Source organism: Marmota marmota, unplaced genomic scaffold, assembly GCF_001458135.2.
Source record: "Marmota marmota marmota unplaced genomic scaffold, marMar, whole genome shotgun sequence".
Taxonomy (NCBI): Eukaryota; Metazoa; Chordata; class Mammalia; order Rodentia; family Sciuridae; genus Marmota; species Marmota marmota.
Genome location: NW_026000119.1, coordinates 3,809,947 through 3,832,401, shown reverse-complemented (window position 1 = coordinate 3,832,401; position 22,455 = coordinate 3,809,947). Strand labels below are relative to the sequence as shown.

General features: G+C 40.5%; 1 protein-coding gene across 1 annotated transcript in view; it reads right to left on the bottom strand.

Moving 5' to 3' along the window:
- Window positions 1-18,682, bottom strand: part of Rasgef1b (RasGEF domain family member 1B) — a 553,655-nt gene extending 534,973 nt beyond the window's left edge. The window contains exon 1 of the mRNA XM_048784769.1: window positions 18,435-18,682. Within this exon, the coding sequence (XP_048640726.1) occupies window positions 18,435-18,503 (69 nt within the window). The 5' untranslated portion in view covers window positions 18,504-18,682. The remainder of the gene's footprint in view (window positions 1-18,434) is intronic.
- Between the last annotated feature and the right edge of the window lie 3,773 nt (window positions 18,683-22,455).

Here is a 22,455-nt window from a genome sequence, read left to right as displayed (position 1 = left end):
GGCGGCTCTGCCCCTCAGCAGGCCGCTGGGCCTGCTCTGTGGATGGTCACAGTTCTGTCTACCTTGCCGCGCCGGGGGAGGGGGCCACGCTGCTATTATCTTAAGGGCAAAAGTATTGACACCTTCCATATAATAAGTACTCCAATTCTCAGGGTACACACACCTTATACACAATAGAAGATAAAATGTTTTTTACTGATATGAAACAGCGAAGAGAAACAAGTTCCCTGGAAACCCTCTTAATAACAAAATATATTCGGAGTTTGAGATGGGATTCTTTTTTGAGTGCTTGTATAATTCACAATTCAATGAATTATACAAACAAATTTATACTCAGCACAGTATAAATTATATTTTCTACAACTAAAAATACTATGAAGCAAAAAAGATGCCCTTAGAGCCAGACAAAGTAGTGCACACTTGTAATTCCAGTGACTCCACACAGTGAGGCAGGAGGATCACAAGTTTGAATCCAGCCACAGCAACTTAGCAAGGCCCTAAGCAACTTAGTGGAAACCTGTCTCAAAATAAAAATTAAAAAGGAATGGTGATATAGCTCAGTGGTAAAGTGTCCCGAGTTTAATCCTCAACACACACACACACACACACACACACACACACAATTCCCTTAAAACATCTTAATATTGTTCTGTTTATCTAAGCTGACGTGACAGATGATTTATTGTAAAGTGAAATTCATCACTTGCACTTAATTTTCTTAAAAAAATCAAAACCCTTAACACCACCCTTAATACCACCCTTAAGCACATACTTCTAGTTAACTGCAAGCTCACCTATGAAAGTCAAATTCATGTATTTTATGTAACAGAAACTAAATTTAGCCACTTTTAGCACTAAAACAACAAAAGTCAGGAGATATGATTCAAGACCCAGATCTGTTAGTTGCTATGATCTGAATATTAACTTCCCCCAAAATTCATGTTTAAATCCTCTCCCACAAGGTGAGGATTCTCAAAGAGTTATACTGTTGCCTCTTTACCTAAATCTTCTTTGATGATGTTACCAGGATTTGGGGACTTTGGGAAGTGATCTGGTCGTGGGAACAGAACCCTCATGAAGTAATTAATGGCCTTACAAGTGAGGCTTAAGAGAGGTCTTTCTTGCCTTCCATCGGGTGAGGTGAGTGAAAGAGTTGAATCTGTTGGCACCTTGACCTTGGCCTTCTCCAGAACTGTGAGAAATAAATTTATTCTGCTTATAAACCACAAGTCTATGGTATTTTATTATTACAGCCCAAAGAAACTAGTCATCTGATCTTGGGCACTTGGCTAACTTTTTGAGGAGTCAGATTCCTCACCTGCACACTAAGAAGTTGAGATACAGTGCTGTTTGTGCCACTCCATCTCTACAGACTCTGTGTTCTAAGACTCTGCCATTTAATGAAGCTCTTCTAACATTCCCATTCAACCCAAATGGTATTCCATTTAACCACAAATCACAATCAACACAAGCTACATCATTACACATCATTTTTATGAATTTATCTTGTGAATTCACCCACCTTTATGTGTACATGCAATGAGGCAATCAACGTTTTTGTGAATGGGCAGAATTTTTTTATAAACGAGTAATTCAGAAGTTCATTTTGATCTTTCAAGAGGAAATTGCTACTCTTCCTTTATCATTCAGGGATCTGGTTGAAAATACATGACACATTCACATTAGGTAATTTAAGGAAGGTTTAATAGGACTTTTGACTATTACAAAGATGCAGGCAGGGTGTAGGAACATTACCAGACATGATGTAAATATCTTGGGGATAGTAACATGCCCAACTACCAGCCCTAAAATGTCAAGAAAAGGGAGAGCCACAGGAAACTGGAAACAGAGAGGCTGGTGGGAAAGGCCACCTCATAGGGGCTGTGATCTTAAGAAGAGAGACAGAGATAGGCCAAGGTGACCCCACACAGGGAGTAGGGGTAATAAATGTTTTGCCTTCACAATCCCTATTCCCTCCAGTCTCTGCCCATTGATCCAGACCAATTACCAACTGAGCCTGAGACCAACCCTGTTGGTGTATTTCATACAGATTAGATTCCTGGAGCTTGAAGTGTAGAAAGGTCAAGAACTGGAGAGGTGAAAGAAAACTCAACACAATCTTCTTCCCTCTACTTTGAAGTAGGATAGATTCTCAAAGAGTTATACTGTTGCCTCTTTACCTAAAGCTTCTTTAATGATGTTACCAGCACAAACTGCTTACCCAGTGAGATTATGTAACGTGCTGGATCCTTTCCAAATTCTGATTATGTATTTAATGTTCAAATAATCTTCATTCTAACACCAAGAACCCGTTAGAGCCCTGTAACGTAGTCATTTAGGATAATTTTAGTTCTCTACAGGATTTCACAAATATAAACAAACCAATTGCCTCAATTGGAAGAAATGTCAATGTTAGTAAAGATTGATTTTCTATATTCTTTTTTCTCTAATTAGTTGCTTTGGCCTTCAGAGGGTTGCACCAAAAAAAAAAAAAAAAAAAGGCACAATGATTTCTCTGATTAAATAGCTCCAGCAAACCAGAAAGGTTGACACGCAGCATTTTAACTCTTTGAGGGGTTATGTATGTAGAGTCATGACAAGCTACATACAGATAGTGCTCAGGCACGTAGCAGAATAAAAGTGCATAGAAGGAAGGACTCCAAAAGGAGAACTTACTTCAAACCTCTAGTTTAGGAAAGACAAGGAGTACATCCATCAATGTGGAAAGAAAGATATTGCTAATTGTGTGCTTGCTACCATTTGCCAGGCACTGGTACTTTCCACACCATATCTTAATTTAATATGCTTACAGCCCAGTGAGGTATTTTTATTTAGAACACTTTATATATGAGGAAAATAATTCACATTACAAAGCAAAATCAGAAAATCCAATCGTTTTAGGTTTAAAAAGTTTTTAACAACTGGATGCAATCTCAGATATAATTGTACTTTTTTTTTTTTTGCTGTTTTCAATCAATCTGAAAAAGTATAATATCTTCTTAAACTGACTGCTCCTTTTGAAAAAATACTTTAAGTGGTGTCACAGCACTTGGAAGTATGTTAGGAAGTGAGGAAGCCCATGAGGTCTTCACCCTGGACCAGGCTTGGTGATTTTCACCACACCTCAGCTCAGAATAAGTCTGTGTTTTTTCTGATTAGAAACAAGCACCCTTAATTAAACTTGGGGCAGAGACCACACCTTGTTCCTTTTGTATTTCTTACAGCATCATGCACATACATAGGACATGTGATTGGGATTAAATAAATACTGTTGAATGAATAATTAGCCTAACACAGTATGCAGTGGGCAAGAGACTTTAGAAAGAAAAATAAATGCTGATTTACTAACCCAGAGCCAGCTTTTGCATCACTATAACCAAAAATCCTAACAAGAACACCTTTGAGGAGGGAAAGTTTACTTTGGTTCATAGTTCAGACATTTAGTCCATAGATGGCTGAGTCCATTGCTCTGGGCCTAAAGTGAGGCAGTGTGTCATGGTGGAAGGGTGGGGCAGAGGGAAGCTGCTTAGGACATGATAGCCAGGAAGCAGAGACAGGGAAAGAAGGAGGAGACACAGGGAAGATGAACCCTTCTAAGGCATGTCCTCAGTGGCCCACCTCCTCCAGCCATGCCCACCTGCCTACAGTTACCACCCACCCAATCCATTCAAACTAGGATGGGCTGATGAGGTCACAGCTCATAATCTAATCATTTTACCTCAAATGGTCCTGCATTAACACAAGAGCTTTCAGGAGACCCTTCATATCCAAACCATAACATCCAGGAAAAAGAAATCAAACCAATCTTCTATTACCGTTGGCTGGTACTCTGGTTATGGGAAATCTATTTGATTTTCATGTAGGCCAAGGACAAAGTACACAGTAGATGCTTTCTTTTGGACCTTTCCTTTTCCTGTCACACATCTAATCAATATCTACCCTCAAAACAATTAATACAGAAGGATATAAATGAAAATCAAGTCCAATTAAGAAGTGGAAAATAAGAGAAAAAATAAGAAGAAAAGTAACATTTAATATTAATTATGTACCAGTCATAATGCTTAACATTATACCTATTTTTTCTCATTGAATTCTTAAAGTAACTACTGTTCCCATTTTATAGATGAAGACACAGTAACTTAGGGATGTTAAGTAACTTACCTATGGCCACACAAACAAGCAGCAGCAAATGACAGGGTAGAGATTTGAACTTAAACTCTAAAAGATAACCATTCAAGGAAATCTTAGATAGTGAAATTGGGAAGTGCCACACCTTTACTTTGGAGATGCCTGAGTCATCATGGAGATGACTAATGTGCATGCATCTCAGTTATCTCCTTAAATTGGTGAGGGCACCATAGCTAACACCTAGGTTGCCCTAGAAAGAGTGGGAGAACTTGGGAACGAAAGACAGAGTTGAGGTCCCAGCTCTATCACTATCTGGGAGTGGTTATCTCAGGATATATGCTTTTCCTCTCTGAACCTCAGCTTCTAAATCCATGAAATGGGAATGATTAATGTTTCAAAAGCTATAAGAGGATTTGTCCAAAGTGCTTCAAAATCTATAAAGCACAGTTCCATAAAATCTGTTGATTATTCTCTTCCACTGTTGATACTCTCAGCCATTAGCATGACAGCAGACCCTATAACAAACTCCTGGACAGTCACCTCAACCTGCTGCACCTTGGGAATGATTTGTATAGAGAGAAAAATATAACTATTCTCCCAGGTACTCTTCACACAGTGACATAAGAAAATCAAAGGAAGAGATGGGAATACCTACAATGACAAGTGGGATTTACATGAATATTGAAGGTCAAAAAAGATTTGTGAATAATTTTGGAAATAAATCATCAAAGCCCCTCCCACTTGTTATCGTATTCATCTGCAAGGCCAGAAATAAGGAAGCCCTTTAATAATGATGTCTCTTCTATAGGCAATAACAATATTTTATGGCATTTAGGCATAACCTGCATTGTATTTGAGGTATACCTTCAAACTGTATTGGAGAGACTTTATTGTACTACTTTATGATTTTCAAAGTATCTTATTACAATAATTTCAATCAGTGACACTTTTGTAGTGCTATCTTCTTTGCTTATTGCGTATATGTAAGATATACAACCTGATATTTTGATATGCATAGTGAAATTGTTACTGTGTTCAAGCAAGTTAGCATAGCCATCATCTCACAGTTACTTGTGTGTGTGTGTGTGTGTGTGTGTGTGTGTGTGTGACAAGAGCATCTAAAATCTATTCTCTTGGAAAAATCTCAAAAACAATACACTAAAATATTAACCATAGTCTTTATATCGTACATTAGATCCCTAGAATTGTTCATCCTACAAATCTGCAACTTTGCATTCTTTGACCTTCATCTCTTCATTTTCTATTGACCTCAGCAACCCCTGGTAACCATTATCCTATTAAAAAGTAAGACATACACATAAAAGGTGGTAAAATATTTTAATCATCTGCAAGACTAGTTAGCTAATTTTAGATCCAAACTATTTTCCTATAAATAATATTTCTTAATTCCCTGCTCCCTGGTTTGGTGTATGTGTGTGCCTGTGTGTGTTTGCCTACAAATAGGATAAAATAATTCCCTACAGTTTTTCTATATATGGTGCTTTGGTGAATTCTAGATGACTATTATTAGTGTTTATTGTCCATCAACTTTGCTAAGTGAGAGCATATTTCTTAGTCACTATAACCCACAACAATTCCAAATCAAAGATGCAAATCCCAGGTAAGACAAGAAAAGTTCCTGCATTTATCTAGGAAGTAATCACACATAAGGGAAGCCTGTGCAATGTGCAGAGAGAAGGAGCTGCATTAACTAGGAACCCCAGAGGGTCCGCCCAGCTGCTTGGACATACAAACCTGGCACTGAGCAAGTAGACTCTTAAAAATCACAGTAGGCATCAGGAGCACTCACCCAGCCATCTGACTCACCCGCAGCATCTGGGCATGAGAAAATTGTATTTCCAAAATCCCTCTTCCCTGCCCCCATCCTACCCAGTCACACATACAAACAATCTGGACAGTCCATAAGGTAGTGGATAATTTTAGGGGTTTCCCCAGGGCCTGGCTGGAAATGTTCCAATCATTTCTTTCTGGCCTGTGAAATCAGATGCACTATTTCTTTATACATGAGAAAAAAAAATGAAATCAGTTTCTATTTGCAGAGTGAGATGGAAAAAATGAAAGTCACACACAGCCATGTTTCAGATTGTTTGAAAGGAACTCCCTAAGCTAGAAGAGGAAAAAGGCAAAAGGGAAACTCAAAAGGAAAAGAGGGTCAATTTATTTAGCCCTGAGAAGTACCGCATGTGCTTGGCCTCACATATACAAACACACTAAGGTTTGGGAGCAAAGCTCATAAATAAAATCAGCAAGATTTCTGGAGTTGTTTTAATTACTGGTCATGAATTGGTGTAACCATCATGGCCATTCCAGGAGTAAACCAAATGTACATTAATCTTTTTGTGTCTGTCTGTGGGCAGCTCTGTGTATGCCTGGCTTCTCCCACACCCCCCTACTCTCTCCTAACACATAACACATATCTTAGCACCAAAGAAACTTGACTAAAATGAACATCAAAAATAAGCTCATTGGGGACAAAAATAACTTGGAGGGTTTAGGTTTCACCTGAGCCTCTGGGAAACTCTGATTCAAGAATGGACTAGGAAAGAAGGAAGTTGACAGAATGACATGATCTCAATTTTGTGGGATAAAATGGACTTAAAAAATAAGTCACCTTCTCACACCCAGGTTTTGCAAGACACATTGCCCGACTCCCATCCTCAGGACATCAGATTCTTCTTTTAGTGTCCATGGTTGTCCACTGGGGGAAATTATGTCATGTGAACCCCTAAACCAGGCCAGGCACCCTGGACCGTGCTGGCAGCAAGTTGCCTGTGTGCATCCATCGTCCCTGCCACAACTCCTCTGTTAGAGTCTGTAAACAAGTCAAAATAACACCTGGCATTTTGCCAGGGGAATGTTAAAGTTCGTAAACAAGTCTGGATGGTGCCTGGCAAAATGTCAGAGGGAGTGGTTTGAGAAGTAACAAAACCGAGCCATTAGGTGTAGAGATTCCTGATTGGTTGACTGATGTATCTAGTTTATGCTAATTAGATAAGCTGTGTGGAATGTATAAATACTGCTCCTGTCCTGCAATAAACGGCTCCTACTCCTGCTGTATCAATGTACACAAGTTATTCGTCACCCCCCGGTTATTTTGCTGCAGCCGGACTGCGGCACTGCTCAATGCTCCCTTGCGCTGAGTTCTGCTCTCTGAAAGGGCCCCTCAGCAGGCATGCGTGATCATCAGTGTCCAGCTCTTTTTTCTGGTTCATGGTAGCTAGGCTCAGGAGACAGAGGGAAAAGGAAGGAGTTCAAATCACACACTCATTTTATTTTTCTGCAATCTACCATCAAACCTTCAGGCCCTCCATCTGGGTATGGCCCACCCAGTAGCCCCTCCCCACAATTTGCCTTCTGTCACTAACATCTCCCCTCTCCCGAATTGACAGAATTTTATTCATAAACCTAGTTGAGTTCTCACAAAGTGCCTTAATCCCTATGTAAGTCTCTGGATACAAACAGATGCAAGGGGTTTTCACACTGAGGACATAGGCAAATCTCAGCTCTGACCCAGTGAGGTGGACTCCCATTACATACATGAACTATACAAACCTGGGAAATGTTTTTTCACCATCAGGTAACCCATTACTCCTGCTAACTAACCCTGAGGGTTGTTCTCATTCCCTGAATAGGGATTGCCTAGAGGATTTGAGTGTGTTATCATTCCTTGTAATATTAGCATTCAGATATATAAAAAAAAAATGTGTTAAAGTGCTTTGAACTCTTAGTGGAAAAGTTCACTAAAGTTCCACTAACAGGTTGGCATTAAACTTTGAACAAGGAATGAAACAAATTTATGGTCCAATCATATTTCTTTTTTATCCATCTGTTTTTTTTTTTTTTTTCCATGCTGGGGATTAAATCCATCTGATTTTTTTAAATGCTGTTTCCTTTCTCCATACTCTCCCCACCCCCACTTCAAATAGTCTGCACAATTCTAGATGATTATTAATACTGAATTTTTAAAAATAAAACCATGAGATGTTAAAGGACTAGCTTAGTAAGCAAATTATTATTGCCACTATGAACAACCACATTGCCACGACAGTGAGCTATGTACACTACTTCATTGCCTCATAAGATAGGATCTATTACAACATCTACTTTGTACAGAGGAAATTAAAGCTCAGAGATGTCTGTGACTAATACAGGTTGACAAAGCTAAATAGAATGACTCTTAGGGGCGAGGTAAACACATATGAACCTCTCATATACCTGCATAGTGAAGGTCATGGTGAGAACCCACTTCTAAAAGGAGGATGGGCCATTGAGGTTGTCAGTCTTCCCCTTCCTTCCATGGACTCCTGGAGGCTGGCTAACCTTACCCTGCTTTGTGACCTCCATGTGGCTCTCCCAGGCAGGATGCACTGGGTAGGGTACAATATATAGACACCATGAGAAATTTTTTAAAAATGAAGGATTTTCTCTAGAAAACTTTAGACTCTGCCCAAGACAAAAATTCAAACTCCAAAGACCAATGGGAACCCATTCAAGCCTGCAGCCTTCTTAAGAAATCTAAATTCTTGTCAGATTAATTTCCTGCCAGGGCCCTTCATAATCATATTCCAAATAACATCATCCTGGAAAAGAAATTTCCATATAATGAAACCATAGAACTTTAAGGTTGCCTGAAATTCAGGCTGTCAGCAGAGTTTCTGAGGACATCAAGACACATAAAAAGATAAGAGTCTTATTTAGTAACGTTAGCATTGGATTCAGAAGCCCAGAGTTCTACCTTAAATTCTGACTGCTCCATCTTTCCCTCTTTACCATTCGTTGTACCACCCCTGACAGGTCATTTGCCAGCAGGATCCTACCAGCCCAGGATGTCCATGTACGCCTGAGGTTTCTGTTCTCTTTATCATGGTAATGGTAATGGCAATTCACATTTTTTTTTTTTGCATAATGCTTGACATTTTATAAAAGACTTTCACATTTATTACCACATTAGTGCTTCATATCATTTCTGCAAGTGAAGCAAATTGAATATTGATACCTTCATGTTAGAGCTATGGAAATTGACACTAGATATGGACAGGAGATTTCCTCCAATATCATACAGCCAGTAAGGAGATGAGTCAAGGTTGGAATACAGATCTTAGGACTCCTGCTGGAAATCTCTGCAATTCATAATACTGCCACTCAGTTGTCAGTCCCATGTGTCTCTCTGTGGGCACTCTTACTAGACTTCCAGTCAAGTCCAAATGATCTCCATCAAAGTAAATCCCCATGCTTCCAGACAACCAACAGTGTTTCCAGGGAAGTGGGGAAGTAGGACATCATTATCCCCTCTTTCCTGCTGGAAATATGATCATGAAACCCACTGGCTAAGTGTTCTTTGGAGTAAAGTACTATTTTTTTTTTTTTTTTTTTGGTACTGTGGATTTAACCACTGAGCCACATCTCCAGCTCCCTTATAATTTTTTTTTTTTTTTTTTTGAGACAGAGTCTAAGTTGCTGAGGGTCTCCTAAGTTGCTAAAGCTAGCCTCAAACTTGTGATCCTCCTGCATCAGCTTCCAGAGTTGCTGGGATTACAGGCTTGTGCATTCCTGCCCATCTTAGAGTAAATTACTTTTGAAGTAATCTGAGCTGACTTTGGACTAGAATTCTTCACCAACAACATGGAAGATTGGTCTGATAAATAAAATCTTGACTTATGGCACAGATTTTCATCACTTGACCTATATTGAGGACATGTGTTTACAAACCAACTGAAAAAGAAAAAAAAATACTTTGTATTTAATTCTATTGCAATCTACGGTTGAATTTAACTTAAGTGGCATTTGTAATTGGCACATTTTTCAAGTATTTCTCTGCCAAGTTGCAAGTAAAAGTACATTATCATCAATCTGTACAATTGCAGCCTAAGTTAGCTGCACTATACAACCCATAGATCACAATATACATTTGGGGGTGGGGGGGTGAGCAAATCACTAAAATATGTGGCTGTCATGCATGCTTCCATGAAAAAAAATATATCCAGAAATAAACTAGTACCCAGTTTATTCCATATGCTGCTAAAACAGCATATGGAATGTTTTCAAAATTAATAAGCATTGACTGAGCATCTATATTTTGCTTAGCACTGTGATAGATTCAGAGTGTAAGAAATGTTCTAAAATAGTCAAAGAAGAGGGGTAACTCAGGCTGTGGGAATCAAGGTACAACTTTATTATTATTACTATTATACATATTATTTGTCAATTACTATATGCAAGACACCATGATAAGTAGTTTATTTGAATTATTTTCGATCATCACAATAACTCAATAAAACTGAGGTACACAAAAGTAACTTATTTAATTAAGTTCACAGGTTTAGTCAGCTTTTTTTGCTGCAGTGACCAAGACCTGACAAGAACAATTTTAAGGAGGAAAAGTTTATTTGGGGGCTTCTGGCTTCAGAGGTCTCAGACTATAGATAACCAGCTTCATTCCTCCACCCATGTGAGGCAAAACATTATGATGGAAGGGTGTGGCAGAGAGAAACGGCTGGGAACATGGCAGGAGAAAGCAGATTGAGAAGTCCACTCAACCAGACAAAATATAAACCCAAGGGCAGGCCCCAGGGACCCACCTCCTCCAGCGACACCCTACCCCCCTTCGGTTACCACCCAGTTAATCCCTACCAGGGATTAATGTACTGATTAAGTTAAGGTTTCCATAACCCAATCATTTCACCTCCAAACTTTCTGGCATTGTCTCACACATGAGCTTTTGGGGGATACCTAAAACTTAAACCATAATAGTCACATTGCTAAGAAGTAAGGGACCAGAATTAAAAGCCACATATGTGATTCCCCAGTCTGTATGCTCTGCTGTATTTTGGAAAGGCTTCATGAGGGGCTACCTCTTTGTAATGACTCTGAAGGTTAGGCAGGATTCAATTAGGAAGAATGGAAAGAATGGGAACAGGTCATATTTAAAGAATGACAAATAGTATAAGCAAGGGCACAAGAGCCAAAATTTATATTTGATATGTAAGGATCCATGAAAAAAATTGCAGAAAGTATAATTGGTGGGCTCAGTGGAAGAGTATTTGTCTAGCATGCACTGGGTTCAAACCTCAAAACCACCAAAATAAAAAGGAAATATAATTGCTATGCTAGAAAAAATACCTTAGAAATCATCTAAGAGAATTTAGAGACTTAAGCCTTTGTAAACAGAAAGTCATGTGGCCCCTTATGAATGAAAGTGAGGATAAAAAGACAGTGAAGTGTTCTAGCAGAATACTTAGGAGGAGTGGAGGGAATGGACACCTAAGAGAAGTAAAGCAACTTGTGGTTGTGAAATCTTCTATAGATTGTACTGCTCTTTGGTTGTAGAAGATACTCCAAAAAATATTGTTAGATCAGTGGAAGAAGAAGAAGAAGGAGGAGGAGGAGGAGGAGGAGGAGGAGGAGGAGGAGGAGGAGAATTAAATCCAAGAAAGAATCTGCAGGAGTAACTGACAGATTGACCATAGAAGAAAAAGAAGAGAGAAATAAAGCAGGTGGCTCTTTTGGCTGGCCATGGGGTTGGACAGAAAATATGAGTTTCAAGTAGGTGCAAGTGCAATGATAAGGCCTCCATTTGGGATTGAAAATGTAGAGGTGTGAAAGGAACGGTTGATAAATTATTGATATTTGGAGAAACAGGATTAGAATACATTTAAGACTCTCTTAAAGTGGAAATCACAGTCCTTACTCATCACAAATTCAGATAAACAAGAAGTTGTCATTTTACTATGCACCTCAAAAGACAACCCTATATAGGTAGAACTTTCCTGGTGTATTGTATTTTATCAAAGATGTACAAAGTTTAAAAAATCATAATATACAAGAACACCATTATAAGNCTCTCTCTCCCTCCCCTCCCTCTCTTTCTCTCCTCTCTCCCTCCCTCTCCTCCCTCTCTCTCTTTCTCTCTGTCTTGAATTCTCCATGGTGCTGGAGATCAAACCCAGGGCCTCAGACATGCCAGGCAAACACTTGACCACTGAGCCACATCCCCAGCCCACAAGATTCTTTTAACAGTCAAAGGAGCTTGATTATTCATTGTAAAAATAATAAATAAATAAATAAATATCTCTAACAGGCAAATTAGAGATAAAGAGCCAGAGCAGGGAAACTGCTTGAAGGTACAACTTTCTGAAAGAGAGAAGGAATAGAGTCAACCAAAACATGAAACTGGAGAGATTCATCAGATGTAGCCCTGGGAATTCATCTAAGCAGGGGGCACATCTGAAATTAGTGCATGCTAAGAGAGAAATAAATGGAAATTCAGGCACATCATTTAAAACAATAACAAAAAAAATCATGTCATAAAATATGCTCAGGCAACATGCCAAAACTTTTACACAAATGCTCTCCAATTTAAAGCAAGATATCTGTCAAATGTTGTTTGGTAAGTTAGTTGTTCAAAATCCTCCCAGAGGGAATAATATTTTTCATGGTGACTAGCTTCCCAAGACCACAGACTATCTTAATGTATAGTGTAATAATGCATAAATATAGTGCTGGGATAATGGGGCAATATAAATTGCTTTGCAAAAATAGAATCTTATTATCCTATATAGCAGTGCTTTTCAAATTGTGGGTTACAACCCATGAAATCAATTTAGTGGGTCTTTACCAGTTTATTTTTTTAATGGAATGGAAGAAGTGAAATGGAAAGGAAAGAAAAGAATTGCAAAGATCAAAGTACATCCCACATTATTAGGAAAAGTATTATTCTTGTAACTTAATTTCAGTGTTACCGGTATAAGTAACTAAGCACATACAGGATTGCAATGCAAAATATATTTCTGTGGGTCACAGTCAAAACAGTTTGAGTCTCTCAGCAAGGCTTCCTTGGGGTGTCCAGGACAAAGACAGCATTTAATAAAACCTGTTGAATACATGAATGATTGAATGAGTTGGTGAACACATGAAGAATGAGTAAATAGGATGCTAGGAATGCACCTCTCAGCCACAGCCCTGATACTTGTAACAGCAAGTTTGCTCACTCCAGCATTTTTATATTAGTGAGGCAGGGGGAACAGGTAGTTGGCCAAGCTGCAATTCACTGGTGCCCCCTTGGCCTGAGGCAAGGTTTCTGGCAAGGTAGATAGAAGCTTTAAAGAGGAAAAGACATGGACAAGGATTCCACAGGTGAGTAGGAAGTGGGTTTAGGGGAGAAGAGGGACAAGGTCAGATAGAATTGCCTGGTGCTTTAAACAAAAATACAGGGCCCAGTTAATTCTGGATTTCGGGTGTACAACAAACCACTTAAAGGCAAAGAAAATTTTGAAATTTCAGGTTAGAAGATCAATTTGACCCATCACATTTATGCAAGTGTCCATGTGTCAAATACTATACTAGGTAGTGTGGAAGGAAAAATGGTTCCTAATATTGAAGAAATCACAGACATGGCACCAGTCTCAAAAATCAACATGTACTGCACACTATTGTAAGTACTCTTTAGTCATCAATTCATTTAACACTTATCAACTTGTATTAAGCACTACTACCCCTATTGAAGCATAAAGAAATTCAAAGAGAAAGTTGATCAAGGTCTCATACATACACACACACACACACACACACACACACACACGATATTCAATGGGTCTGTTGTGAAGGGTGGGACATTGCCAAGGGAGTAGATCTGGAGAAGAGATTTGGGCTGAATCTCAAAGCCAAATGAAATAGGTGAATATTAGGAGAATACCCCAGGCAGCAGAAGAGCTTGGAGGTGCCAACATATGATCAGGAAATGAGAGAAAATTCAACTTGCTGGAACAGTGAGAATATATTAAGAGGAAGGAAAGAGTGGGTAAGAAAAATAGGCAGGGACCATACTGTGAAGGAGGTGCACATACCCTGCTGAATCTGTACTAAACTAATCTGTACTAAACAACTGGGGTAAGTAAATGGGCACTGTGTTGAGTTGGACTATTAGAAGGATGATTTGGGTAATCGCACAAAAGATGGAGTAGATGAGACCAACATCAGAAACGAGGAAACAAGGTAAGTTCGTGCAGATGGCTGCCAAAGCCCTGCAGTGAAGAGTCTGGCATTTACTTTTCAGATTAGACCCTAGCAGTCACTAGGTGACTCTCACCTAGTAGGTGAGTGACACTGGACAATTCATGTAATCACTGTGAGCCTTGGCTTCCTCATTTATAAAACATGAATGACAATATTACTTACCTGATAGCACTATAGGGCAATAAAACAGGACAACACACAGGAAATGCTCTATAAATGGAAGCTATCTCTAACAGTCAGTAACATTTGAACTTGAATCTTCCCTCAACAACATCTTCAAGTACAATCAGCATTTGATTGAATATCTTGGGGAGCAAGGTCACCATGCCATCGCAGGGTAACATGAGACAGTGAGAGAATGGGGGTTTATCTTTCCTTCTTCAAAAAAGAAGATATCTAGGGATGAAGGTAGACAACAAAGGACAAAACAAAACAAACTCCAATATACAAAGTAACCATAGTTGGAGGAGGTGGGTGAGCTGTGAGATCAAACAAGCTTGGGTTTGCATCCTTGCTTAGCACACATTACTAGAGTGACTTTAAGCAAATTACTTAAACTCCATAAAGCTTAATTTCCTCCTCTGTGACACATAGCTGCCAACACCTGTATCACAAGATTAGTGGGAGGATAGCTAGAATGATATATATTTTGCACTAGGAACAATGCCTGGCCCAAAGTAGATGACAACTGATAGTTATTATGTATAGATTAAAATAAAGCTATACTTGAGTTAGGAAATAATACTGTGGAAGGAAAAATGGTTTCTAATATTGAATAGATCACAGACATGAGCTAGGAAGTAATACTGATGAAGACAGAAACAGAATGTGGAAATATGTAGAGTATACATGAGATTTAACAACTCTAGAGACCACATCCATGAATAGTTGCATGAATCCAAATATCCCTAACCCACCCCTCACTCCACCTCCCCCCATGCCCTGGACCTACTTTTTTTTTTTTTTTTTTTTGAGATAGGGTCTCCCTAATTTGCTGAGGCTGGCCTAACACTTGGCCTAACACCTGCCGCAGCCTCCCAAGTAGTTGGGATTATAGGTAAATATCCCTTTTTTATAGAGCCATATGTGTTCATCCAATGGATATGACTCCTTAAAGATACCCCACCATGTTAGATGATGAAGAATGACAGGGATTTAAAATGCAGGTTTGTGGAGTAGGATAAAAGGTTCTAGAAGAGGAAAAAGCAATAGCCTCTAAATGTATTATTCTCCAGTCATTTCCTGTTCTGGAGCTCAGACCCCATCACTAAGACATGATGCAAAACAAGACAGGTTGGAGGTTCATAGTCATTAGAGTTCCGAAGAGAAAGAATGGATGCCAGGACCAGACATCCATCCCTGCAAGCATACAGGGATGTGCTAGATCTGAAAACACCTTCTTGTACACTTCCTACCTTTCTAGACATCAGAATACAGAGCAAGTCCATTCTTTCTGTAGGTTCTCTGTCTTAGTATAGTGCAAACATTATTCCAAAAATCCAGGCCAGTGTTCCAAGTGCTACCATAACCCTGGAGCAAACTTACTCTCCTTTGCTTTGTTCTGGAAATTTTTAAGTTGTTCTAAGACTTAGTTTGCAAATTTACATTGTTTACTAAGAAGTAAAACAAAAGGTAACAAAAAGACTATTAAGACATTGTGTGTTTCCAGTGCACACCTTCTGAGCTTGGCCTCTGAAGACAATACAAGTAGGTGCGTATTGGAGCTGTTTTAGTGATGTTTTTGTCCATGTATTCACCATAACCAGGCATCGCTCCTCCCTCCTCCCTTGTAAGACAACTCCAAACATACAAGAGGTCCTCAGTTTAGGCATAGTCACCTCCATGAAAACCTAATGGCCTGTGTGGGTGCAACTATATTCTTGGCCACATTCTAACCAAAGGCTATTCACTATGAAAACACCCACCTCTTTTCCTGATCTCTCTGAAACTAAAGGCAACCTCCACCATTAAAATTGGTGCATTTGGTAGAAATAAAAAGCTGTCTAAATTTTTCTCAATGTCCTAGCACTCTCACTTTAAGGAAATAAATACTCAGAAAGGTTTAAGAATATCTTTCTCACACATTTCTCTCCATCCCAGATGTAGGGAGCTGGGTGACAGTCTCTGCAAAAATGATCAAGAGTGTGCTGGGACTCCTGCCTAGCAGCAAGCATCCTCAAAGCATTTGCCTGACTCAGTTCCTCATCTCTTTGGGCAAAGGCAAGAAAGGAATGATCACATAACTTCTCCAGTAACACTGATTAAACATGAATAGCTGAATTGAGTATTTTCGGTCAATTTAGCCAATGCTGAATCAACCTTTTGTAAAAAGACAGAATTGATGCTACAAGTAGCTCCTGCCCCTAGATAGGTGGAAAATAACATATGAGGAGCTACCCAAGGACTGAGGGAATTCCCTTCACCTCGAACTCTTCAAGGACAAAATACTCACTTTTTAAAAATTGTCTAAACATGTCTTTGGATAGTTTTTGAGGCCACCTCTTCCCTGGGATAATTGGGAACCAATCATTCTAAAAAATCAAGGTTGGGCATCTATTGACTAGAGAATAAAACAGGTAGGAATATACAATCAAAAGGCAGTGCACACAACAAAATCACTTGTCATGGGTTTTGGTAATTTAAGAAAAAAAAAGTCCAAGTACAACTGAAGAGAAATTCAGTGAGAAAAGCAAGTTTGTAAGAGGGTCTCAGCTCTCCAGAATGACCCCTAAATGGTGCCTAACACTTTCTTTTAAAAAGAACTTGAGCAGTAAATGGGCTTCTCATGTTACATGCCAAAGGAGGTGCTAATTTTCACAGCACGTGTGGAAAACTTCACTTTTCTGGGTTCTTCATTATTTTTTAGACTTCAGGCTACCAACTGCACAGGCATTTGGGCCTGGTATTTCTCTCTCCACTCTTGCTTTCTTAGCTATTCCTCATCATTTACATTGTGGTTTCCCTGCTTAAAAACCATTTTGTCACATTGCAGAGATTACAGGTTGGACAATTTGAGCTCCCAAATCAAATGAAACTTTCCATATGATCTCAGAAGGTAAGAACACCTGCAGTTGCCAAAGGTGAGAAGAGACCCAGGGGCAGCCAGAGATTAATTTCTGCAACAACAGTGATGTTTTAAGAACCCCATTGGACTGACTCAACTTCTTGACATCTCTTTAAGAGCTTACACTCCTCATATATCAATTACCTTTGACAAGATGATAAAAGGGTTTTAAATCAAAGACCAACACTCAAAAAACTTTTGGAATCTAAAAAAGGTGCCTTGGTGAAGGACAAACTCCTGCATCCCAAGTTCTGTTTCTTCCTGGCCAGTGAGGAACTGCTGACAGGGAGGGTAGAGGAGGCTGTACAATAGCTGGGAGGCTGGCAGGGAAAGTTATGAGGCCCCTCGCCTAAGAATGTAGTGCACACAGAGACTGCAGCACTGGTTAACCTGGCCAGAGACACAGCCCCTGGTCCAGGCCTACTTATCACACAGTAAGGGAGGATAAGACAGAGAACACTGTTCTGATTGTAGAGGTCAGGGGTTACAGCATGAAGCTCTCCCTATATGGATCTCATATGAAATGACTGATGCCACCATTCCCTCTACCCCCAGAAGGACCAACGAGCACAACAGCTCCTTGCAGAGATACTTACAGAAGCATCCTTGCCACCACAAGCAGGTGTGAGCAATTAAATGTACCTGCCTTCAGAATTGCGATGAGTTCACCTGATTCTGCAGATCCTATTTTAACCCTCCTTGCTCCCAGTGCATCTCACTCACAGAAGAAATGAGTTAACTTACATGGAGTTTGCTTTGCGCTCTGGAGGTTGGGGGAGGGGAGTGATTGGTGGTAGAAACCTTTTGACTGAAAGATATTTCCAATAATATTTTTTTTCAGACTAAAAGCTATAAACAAAGTAAATAGCAAAGAGAGACTGCAGGAGACTGGTCATTTTTTAGATATTTCTGGCATTACAGATAAAGAGCAACTCGCAAAACTCATCCAGATTGACAGTAAACGTGTTCACCTGTCAACTTAGGGAAGAAAAAAAAAAAAAGATGCACAGAGGGGCAGGAAGGCAGGAATTTGGGCTCCAGGGCTTCTGGTCTCCTTCAAGCCATCATCTCCCTGCCCCGCCCCAGAAGTCTATGTGGAAATCAGGCAAGTGAGATTGTACACTTGTCAACTCATGGGGTCCCCAGGGTCCGGTCAGGGGTCGCTCACCACCGCAGATGGCCGTCCAGAGGAGACACACCCTCCACCTACCTCAAACATGGGAGAGGCGCCCTTGTTCGGTAGTGTGCAGCCCAGGAGCTCGGCGAGAAACTTTGCCATATACAAGCAGTGAGGCAGGGTCTCTCTCTCCCAACGCGCTGGTTCTGTCCTTTGGCTGCGCCAGAGCCCGAGCGGCGAGGTCTTGCCTGAAGCTCCAGGGCCAGCAGGGGCGGTGGCTCGGGGGCTGCCAGGTGACCGCGGGCGGCTGGGGTCCAGGCGCGCGGAGCGCGGAGGTTGCGCCCGCTGCCAGCCCCCGGCAGTCTAGGGGCACCAGGTGCGCGCGGCCAGGTCCGTGGCCACAGCCTCCGCGCAGCCGGAGCCCGGTCGCCGCGCTCTGCGCTAGCCTTTCCCGCTGAATGTCACTATTACCATAGTAGAGGGAAGGGCCCCGCCGAGGGGGTGGCGGGAGGGCCAACGGCGCCGCAGGACGGGTGGCGGCGCACGGGCAAGGGCAGCCGGCGGGCACAGTGCTGTGGCGCAGGGACCAGCCGGGTTCCTCCCTGGGCAGGGACGTTTTGGCGACAGGGACGCTTTGGCGACACCGCTGACCAGAGCAGATACCTGAAGCTCCGCGGGAGTGTGGGAGGCGAAGGCGGGGGAGATGTGTTCATGGGAACCGGCCCGGATGACCCACTTCCCTAGTTTCCCCTGGTTTGCGCCAAGGAAGGTGGAAAAGGCGCTGCCTGTGGTGCACTGACTGACCCCCGCGAGTGACTGCTGCAAAACTGAAGCTGCCCATAGGGGCGCCCCCGCGGGGCTGCGCCAGCCCCACCCTTCCTTCCTTTGGGAAAGAGAGAAGGCTCCCAATGCCTGACAGGGAGGAACTTCCACTGCTGCTCTTATATTAACCCACACTATCAAACGGGTCCAGCTCAGGTAAACCCCCAAAGGTAAGGCACTAGGCCTGGACCAGGTATATTGCACAATCACAGGTCCCTCCCTGGCCTTGGCAGCACAAGCAGAAATCAAGGATGGACACAGCTGGGTGGCTGATCCAGACAGGTGTGGCCCTGCCTTTATATCCACACCATAATGTTTATCTTTTAATAAGGATTAGACTTAGGAAGCAAGGTCTGTATTACATATTTATTTTGCATCCTCACAACTGTAACATTTCAAGCTTATTGCACATAAGAATGGTCTGTGGAAAGCTTGTTTAAAAATCCATATGTAACAAAATGAAATTAAACCCCTATCTCTTACCATGCACAAAACTCAAAGTGGATCAGGGACTGAGGAATTAAATCAGAGACTCTGCATCTAATAGAAGAAAAAAGTTGGCCCTAATCTTTATCATGTGGGATTAGGCCCCAACTTCCTTATCTCCTATAGCACAAGAATTAAAACCAAGAATCAATAAATAGGATGGAATCAAACTAAAAAGTTTTTTCTCAGTAAAAGAAACAATCTGTGAAGTGAACAGAGAGCCTACATCCTGGGAGCAAATTTTTACCCCTCACACATCAGATAGAGCACAATCTCTAGGGTATATAAAGAACTCAAAAAGCTGAACACCAAAAACACAAATAACCCAATCAACAAATGGGCCAAGGACCTGAACCAACACTTCTCAGAAGAGGATATACAATCAATCAACAAATATATGGAAAAAAAATGTTCATCATCTCTAGGAATTACAGAAATGCAAATCAAAACTACTTTAAGATATCATCTCTCTCCAGTCAGGATGGCAGCTGTTATGAAGACAAACAACAATAAATGTTGGCTGGGAGGTGGGGGGGAAAAGGTACACTTATACATTACTGGTGGGACTGCAAATTGGTGCAGCCAATATGGAAAGCAGTATGGAGATTCCTTGGAAATCTGGGAATGGAACAACCATTTGACCCAGTATCCCTTTCCTTGGTCTATACCCAAAGGACTTAAAAAGAGCATACTACAGGAACACAGCTACATCAATGTTTATAGCAGCACAATTCACAATAGCTAAACTGTGGAGCCAACCTAGATGCCCTTCAGTGGATGAATGGATAAAAAAAAATGTGGCATATATACACAATGGAATTTTACTCAGGAATAAAAGAGAACAAAATCATGGCATTTGTAGGTAAATGGATGGTGCTGGAGAAGATAATGCTAAGTGAAGTTAGCCAATCCCAAAAAAACAAATGCCAAATGTTTTCTCTGATATAAGGAGGCTGACTCCTAGTGGGGTAGGGAGAGGAGCATTCAAGGAATAGATAAATTCTAGATAGGGCAGAGGGGTGGGAGGGAAAGGGAGGGGGCAGGGGATTAGCAAGGATGGTGGAATGTGATGACATCATTATCCAAAGTACATGTACGGAGACATGAATTGGTGTCAACATACTGTATATACAACCAGAGATATGAAAGATTGTGCTGTATATGTGTAATGCATCTGCTATCATTTTTTTAAATCAATAAAAAGTAAAATAAAATAAAACTAGAAATCCTAAGTTCACATTCTGCAATTCTGCTTCAGCAGGTTTGGGACCACCTCAGGATCTTGGGGCTGTTTTTCTTTTCTTTTCTTTTTTGTAGGCATCCCAGGAGACTCCTCTGCAAGTGGTGCCAGGCTGTACTTTAATAAACACTGTCCTACCATATCAAATTCAGAGTTCTTAAAAGCATTTTTAAGAACTGTAAAAACACTCAATTCAGTGACAGGACCCTAGAGAAAGTTTCCTCAAATCATCTAATTTTATACACAAGCAACAGAAGTAGAAGTCTTTATTACTCCATCAAGTCATATTGTTTTAGTGACACTCAGAGCATAGAGTTGGCACTCTTTAAATGCTTCTTGGATGAATAAATTGACGATGGGCAGTTGGATGGATAGTAATGAATAATTGGGTCCAGATTTCTTGAGTCTCATTCCAGAATTCTAACTGGTGCAGCAGACATGCTATGAATTTAGGGAATAAAAGGAAAAGGAAAGGCATTCATGTTAGTGTGAATATATCATCTCAGTGCTTCTCAAACTTTTCCAGTCAAATATCATCTACAGTAAAGACATTATCAAGAACATTAAGTTCATTTTAAATCTCTTATTTTATCTTTTTCATTCTAGCCTATGGACTATTCAGGTTTGTTATAAAATTAAAGACCTATTTAGTGGTAATCTTCTTCTCATGCTCTTCCTCCCTACCCTATTTTGAGTCACCCCCCTTATATAGGAGAAGACATTCAGCATTTGTTTCAAAGGTATGATATGTCAAGATCATTGTATTGTCATGAGCAACTAATAAAAAATTAAAATAAAATAAAAGACCTGCCCCATGAGTGAAACTCATGCCCCAAGCATTCTGTCTGTATCTTTTGATTTCTAGAACACAGCACCAGGTAACTCTCAATAGAGGAATGGAGAAATTTGACAGCTGTTGCAACCTGGGCTACATTAAAGAGAGAAGGAGGGAAAACTAGTATGCAATGAAAACCTTCTAACATCCCAGTCACTGTCACAGGAGTCAGTGTGGACTCTGGAGGCAGTCTACCTGGACTTAAATCCCACTTCTAATATTGCTATGGGTCGAATGTGTTTGTCTCCTCCAAAGTGATATTGAAATTTAATTCCCAATGGAACAGTATTGAGAACAGTATCGAGTATGTGGCCTTTTGAGAGTTGATTTCCATGAATAGATTTATGTGCTCTTAGAAAAGGGCTGGATGGAGGGAGTTTGCTCTTCTTGCCCTCCTGTCTTCTGCCATGTGACGACATGAGGTTCCTCTCCTTGGGAGCACACAGCATTCAAGGTGCTATGTTAGAAGCAGAAAACAGCCCTCACTAAAATGCAGTGCCTTCATCTTGGACCTCCTAGCCTCTGGAATGGTGAGAAATAAATAAATCACCCAGTCTGAAGTATTCTGTTATAGCAACACAAAGATGGATGCTTTGTAGGTGTGACTCTTTGGACAAGTGACTTTATTTCTCTGGGCTTCATTTTCCTCATGCAAAAGGGTGTAATAATAAGGGTACCTATTATATATGGTTTGCATTAGCTGACATAATAACCACAATTTAGCATCTTAA